This window comes from Hyposmocoma kahamanoa, unplaced genomic scaffold, assembly GCF_003589595.1.
Source record: "Hyposmocoma kahamanoa isolate Upper Pololo Valley unplaced genomic scaffold, ASM358959v1 224, whole genome shotgun sequence".
Lineage (NCBI taxonomy): Eukaryota > Metazoa > Arthropoda > Insecta > Lepidoptera > Cosmopterigidae > Hyposmocoma > Hyposmocoma kahamanoa.
The window spans coordinates 7,603,664-7,609,629 of record NW_020653743.1 but is presented as its reverse complement, the minus strand read 5'-3'; the positions used below and the strand labels follow the sequence as shown (position 1 = coordinate 7,609,629).

The window sequence follows — 5,966 nt, the reverse complement described above, 5'->3', positions numbered from 1 at the left end:
CAATTTGAATTATGAAGTCATAACGTTAAGCTGAAATCCCAAGCCGTGCCGCCGGGCCTTATAGTTTTCCTCCATAAAACTATAAATACAATTTTACTCCGTCGTTGTAAAAGTAAAAGAATCAAAATGACAAAGAACACTTGTAATCGCAAATAAAAAAAAATCACGTCTTTGGCGGAGGTGGAGGGCAAGTTGGTGGTGGCGGTGGACACGGTGGACATGGTGGTGGTGGCGGTGGATTACACTGATCTTGACCATCTTTTTCGTTGTTCGGCTTATCTTTTTTCAAATAGTAATCACATAGAGATTTTAAAGATTTTTTTGGTTCCTCAACTTCCGCACATTGTGGATCTTCATTGCAGTCTGGACTGCAGAATTTTATAGGGATGGGTATTTCGGTCCGTAGGTTTATATCGTCACTTACTTCTCGCGGTGCTGTTACTGTTAACATGCCATTGGGTTTGAGGGTTGAGTACACTGAATGTGGATTACATCCTGTAAAATACAAGGCAATTATAACAAATACAATATAGTCAATGTATGAGATGAGGCACGTGTATTTGTTAAACAAACCTGGGTAACTTTTTAAAGTATTTAAAGTAGATATCTTAGAAATACGGATAATAATATAGAAGCATCAACGTCATCATCAGGCAACGTTCTAATGTGAATTTTACAGTAAAATAATATTTGTATTACACCTCAGTTATTCAGTAGATTACCAGACGATATACTTAAAAGAATTAAAATATCGAGTTCTTAGGTTTTCGCGATTGTTACACATAGGAAATGAAACTATTTTTCCGGGTTTAAATCGCGTATATTTGTTTTTTCAAACAAACCGACGTTTCGGGCCCTTTACAGGTCCCATGGTCACGGTTGACCACGTCAACCTGTAAATGGCGGAATATTCCTAAGAATTAAAATATACTTCGATAATTTGAACGAAGGTAACATAACATCCCTTGTTAGTAACGCTATTTATTACAATATTTTATATAGTGACATAAAATGTAAAATATATTGAGGCGATCAACGCAAAAGTAGTGTAACTCGCATTAATTTTGCTTTCTGCAACATTACTTTAAATCGTAGGTTCCCAAACTTTTTGCCTCACCGTCCACTTAGGCAATATAAAAAAATTTTAACGTCCACACGTACCACAAAAAATTATTGAAAACACCTATTTTTAAATTAAATTAGCACAAAAAATTACGAGGAAAAAAATATAGCGTACTTTATATGTATAGATAATTCTGTTTTTTTTTTCAAACGCTGTAGCACCCTCCGGACAGAATTATTAAAAAATTTTAAGTCCCTATTTCATAGTGCTCCCTTTTTTTCAGTCGAACCTGGAAAAGCAATTATTGTATTGTTGGTACCTGATGGTAGTTTGTATTTGCGTTCAAACTGCCTAATAACAAATCCATTTTTCATTTTTCGCTCCTGTTTGCCTTCAATAACAATGAATTCTTTTCGTGCCTTCACTCTGATTTCATCTTTATTGAATTGCCGTACGTCTATACATACTTGGAATTTATCTTTACCAAGTTTTACTATGGGCCTTAGATATCTTGGATGATCCAACAAAGCACGAAACGGAACGAAACGCAAAACACATGAGGAACTTAATAACATATTATTTCAGTTCGTTTAAAGTTCTTCTTTTTACTATTCTATTTCTGTACATGTCCCGCTTAGTGTAAATATTGTGGAAGTCGTCATGTTCATTTTATGAGCTATTTGGTATTTAAAAACAATTTTAAAACCTTTATTATACAAAATCAAAATAAATAATATAGCATGACATTATCTGTCACGAGTATTGTTAGGTTTAAGTTTTAAGCTTTACATAAAACAACTATTTTTAGTTTTTTTTTTTTTTAGAAACGTTTACTTTAGGGAATATTGACTCAGGGATTGACCGCATTTGACCACACGGATCGGATCTTTGTGAGTATAAGTGTTCTGTGGATTGGATGGTACATACAGTGTCCATACCATAGATTTAGTATATCGTGTTTCATTTTCATATGGATATAGTCAGCGCGCTTGATGTCTCATTAGTGTGCTGGCGTTTTACGATTACGATTAGGTACGACACTTGCCTTGGATTTTCATTAAGTAGGGCTGCTTCTGTGATGAATGATATTCTTTTCTTCTTATCTGGGCAGATTGGGGACAATTTTGCCAATCGGAATTCATGTAGATGCCGTTATCGCTGATCAATGGGCATTGTTTTCAACTCTTCATTTTCATTTCATTCACTTCATTCAACCCACCCTAAACCTTGTTATAGAAAGAAAGAAAGCGTCTATACTATATAAATTGAAAGTAACTTATTCATAATAAAAGTTATTCATATGCGTCCATTATTCCAGCATGACAATGATAGTATTTAAAATTTGATTAGTAGGGTAAAAAGTTGTCGTTTTAGTTTAAGTGCTGCAATCATTGTGCAATTCTTTCTTTTCCATCTTCTAAAAGGCTCCAGTCGACACTGTTTGGGATTATTTGTCTGAAAGACGTATAAAAACACTTTTTTCTTTTTAATATAATTTATTTAATTATTTAAAATTTGTTCTTGAACAATAGTTAATTTAATTACATATTTCTCCTTGTAAAAAATACTAACTTTCGATAAATATAACAATTATATATTGTATACTCTTAGCTCTACAAATCAACTTATTACAGAAGTTTTTTTTGTTCGATGAGGTTTGTAATTAATGCAATTGATATTCTTTGAAAAGGACTAGAGACGTTACAAAAATACAAATAGGTACTTAGGTAGGTAGGTACTTAGCAACTAATCAGACCATCACAAATCGGTAAAATCTACAAAATAAAAGGAGCGGATTTGAACTAAACCTGCCTAGCATCAATCCGTTTGTTACTACAACAACATGAGACCAGTTTACTCAGACGTCTGAAATAATTAAAGGAACTTGATCACTATGTCTATGACTTTTTGGTTTCTTCCTTCTCGCTGCCATCTTTGATTTCCTTTTTAACAGGTCCAGTTTGTTGAATGGGCACAGGTCTTTCTCCCTCGACAGCCAACTCTTTTCTAGGAGCAGTGACGGTCAAAACTCCATCAGACGATAGTTTAGACTCTACAGACTCGGCGTTGCAACCCTTGGGTAGGGCGTACCTTCTTACAAAGTGACGAGAGATATACCCATGTTCGTCTTGCTTTTCCTCATGTTTACCTTCAACAACTATGTACCCGTCAACTGTTTTCACAGAAATCTCTTCAGGCGCGAAGTGCTGGACATCCAGGTTAATCTGGAACTTATCTTTATCCGCCTTGATGCTAGAACCGATATCTTGAGAAGCCAGCTGTCTCCAGGGTCTGAAATAGTCTCGTGAGAGTACCGGACAGGCCGAAGCACCAAGAAGGTCATCCGGAGTCAAAGCCAATCCGAAGTCCTGGTTGAGAAGACGGCTGGGCATGGGCCAGCCACCAAACACGTAGGGGAAAAGAGACATCTTGCTGAATTTCTGACTCAAATTCACAATTTCACTGTGAAAGAAATTCACTTGTAGCTTGGTATGATTCCTCGATTTGAGAGTTCGCGTTCGTGTTCAATATTTACTTGAACCGTACCTCGCTCGACGTGCATTTATATACGCTAGACAGCGCCATCTCGTATCAAGTAGAAATTTCTCGAACTCGCTGGTTTTGGGATACACGGGCAATGTTTCACTCACACATTGATAAGAATTGTTTACACAATGTACCGCGCTCCGATACTAAACATGCCGAAATTTCTTGAAGGTCAAATTGCCGGTTGTCTAGACAAATAAATAAATATTATGATGATGCAATTATGTATGCTGTAAATAGTTACCATTTGTAGATTTAGGATTTAATTTTATTAGATAAGTACCAACGCTCACAACGTGAAAATTATAAAAAATCCCAGGCAATTGATAAATTTAGAAACATTCTTCTAGACTTCTTTTGCGAACAGTCTGGAACCTTTCTGGAACATCGTTTAAAAATTTTATAGCTCGTAATAATAAATAAATACTGACGAGTAAACAATTGTGCTAGGCCAACGATAGGCGGATAGTTTTAAAAATAATATAAGTAAATTTTTTGTAGGTAGTTTATAAGTTTTATGTAAGTATGTGGCATTTTGATTGCCTATTTACTTACATACAACTCAGAAGCATTTGAACAATCAAACACTACAAAGTTTTGCTAGAAGCTTACATAACATATTAACGTGAATTTATAACAAAATTTAATTAATAATAATAGACTTACGTATTTACTGTATTTACTAGTTTTCATGAAGGATAAGTATACCGGTGAAAGCGTATACATAAGCACTCACTGTATTCATCTATTACCGCCTCTTCAGTTTTTTTACTTTTTTTTAAGGTACATACCTTTCTGAATACCTAATGGTAATAATTGATAAACTTACTTTACGTATTATTTTTATATATTTAGGGTGGCAATAAAATAAGTTACGTAGATAAAGTCTATTTTTTTATAGTTTTAATACTATTTGCCACGCCTTTCAGTGTCAAGGTTATGTATGCTGGTGTTTTCTAGAATCTTCCTAGGACACCGACCTCGTATCATTTGCAGGGCTGCACAACCTTAGGTTCGGTTTCACTTTATGCGAGCTTGCTTTGTGACTCCCGATATGACTATTGTACTTAAATATTTCTATTTAATTACATGTACGTTCAAGGGTACATGAAGCTTGATACTTTGAAATTTGGAGCCTTAAAGGGTTTATAGAATGAATTTAAATTCAGTCAAGAGTAAGTATGTTGGTAAAAAAAGATTTATAAGGCCATAGTTGCAGTGATTAAAGATATTGGTATTATATTTTCCAATATATATATTAAAGTGCAAAACTAATGTTTGTCTTACACACTTGCGACCACATGCGATTTATGATTAGACGAAGTTAAAACTCTTCTTTCTCTTCTATTCTTTGTAAACGTATTATTGTTGGCATTATTTTGATATTGATTGAATTTCGTCATTTTAACAATTCTTTTATTTGATGCCCTTTAAACACTCGTTATTCAAATAAACACATTAATACTTACTACTTATCTAATGTAACTTACTTTAATTATCAGATTAATCATTAAACGACATCGTTCACAATGTGTTGACGTTGCGGCCCAAAAGATTGACCAGCCCTCAGCTGATAAAATTTGTCGTCATCGAGAATTTTCTATTCGATACTAGATGGCGTCAAGCATGGTATAAAAGACGCGCGCGAGTTCCACTTCGCTAGTTGAATTTGGAACACAAGCGAAGAAACTTCGTATTATACAAGCGAATTTGAAGAGACCAGCTTCTCTTGAATTTTGTATTCTGCTATCATTAAGTTCGAGTTCAATAATTATGTCTCTGTTACCGTATCTTTTTGATGATTGGTATCCAAGCTACCGTCCTCGGCGTCTTCAAGATCAGCATTTCGGCCTGGTGCTGACTCCTGACGATTTCCTTACCGCTGCCGCTGGACCACTTCTATCAAGGGAGTACTACCGTCCCTGGCGCCATTTAGCCGCTGCTGCAAGAGACCTAGGATCCAGTATTAAAGCTGATGCGGATAAGTACCAAATTAACTTGGATGTCCAACAATTTGCGCCCGAAGAAATTTCCGTGAAAACGGCAGACGGGTATATTGTAGTTGAGGGTAAACATGAGGAGAAGAAAGACGAACATGGGTACATATCTAGGCAGTTTACACGACGTTACGCGCTTCCCGAAGGTATTACTCCGGAATCTGTGGAATCAAAGTTGTCGTCTGACGGTGTCCTGACAATTTCGGCTCCAAGGAAGGTTCCAGATGCCGTGAAAGGAGAAAGGACTGTACCAATCTCGCAAACTGGACCAGTACGGAAAGAAATCCAAGATCAAAGCGCAGATACCACCAACAAGAAAGAAAAAAAGTAGTAAAACATTCTAATTTAAATATTTAATT

General features: G+C 35.6%; 3 protein-coding genes across 3 annotated transcripts; 1 reads left to right on the top strand and 2 right to left on the bottom strand.

Annotated features, from left to right (window-relative positions):
• On the bottom strand, positions 1 to 1,713 carry LOC113228221 (alpha-crystallin A chain-like). The gene is made up of 2 exons (XM_026461484.1): positions 1,383 to 1,713; positions 1 to 495 (listed from the first exon to the last, which is right to left on the bottom strand). Exons 1-2 carry the CDS (start codon positions 1,636 to 1,638, stop codon positions 164 to 166), a joined length of 588 nt encoding a protein of 195 aa, XP_026317269.1. The 5' UTR covers positions 1,639 to 1,713; the 3' UTR covers positions 1 to 163.
• Positions 1,714 to 2,686: 973 nt separating this feature from the next.
• Positions 2,687 to 3,569, bottom strand: LOC113228119 (protein lethal(2)essential for life-like). The gene has a single exon (XM_026461293.1). The coding sequence runs from the start codon at positions 3,490 to 3,492 to the stop codon at positions 2,962 to 2,964; it is 531 nt and encodes a 176-aa protein (XP_026317078.1). The 5' UTR covers positions 3,493 to 3,569; the 3' UTR covers positions 2,687 to 2,961.
• Positions 3,570 to 5,332: 1,763 nt separating this feature from the next.
• On the top strand, positions 5,333 to 5,966 carry LOC113228120 (protein lethal(2)essential for life-like). Its single transcript, XM_026461294.1, has one exon. It carries the CDS (start codon positions 5,384 to 5,386, stop codon positions 5,936 to 5,938), a length of 555 nt encoding a protein of 184 aa, XP_026317079.1. The 5' UTR covers positions 5,333 to 5,383; the 3' UTR covers positions 5,939 to 5,966.

What these genes read in the sequence shown, in the direction of transcription:
- LOC113228221 (XM_026461484.1), bottom strand. Translation starts at nt 1,638, where the DNA reads ATGTTATTAAGTTCCTCATGTGTTTTGCGTTTCGTTCCGTTTCGTGCT. An exon ending in CAAATACAAACTACCATCAG is followed by an intron (nt 496 to 1,382) that starts GTACCAACAATA and finishes TGTATTTTACAG; the next exon opens with GATGTAATCCACATTCAGTG.
- LOC113228119 (XM_026461293.1), bottom strand. Translation starts at nt 3,492, where the DNA reads ATGTCTCTTTTCCCCTACGTGTTTGGTGGCTGGCCCATGCCCAGCCGT.
- LOC113228120 (XM_026461294.1), top strand. Translation starts at nt 5,384, where the DNA reads ATGTCTCTGTTACCGTATCTTTTTGATGATTGGTATCCAAGCTACCGT.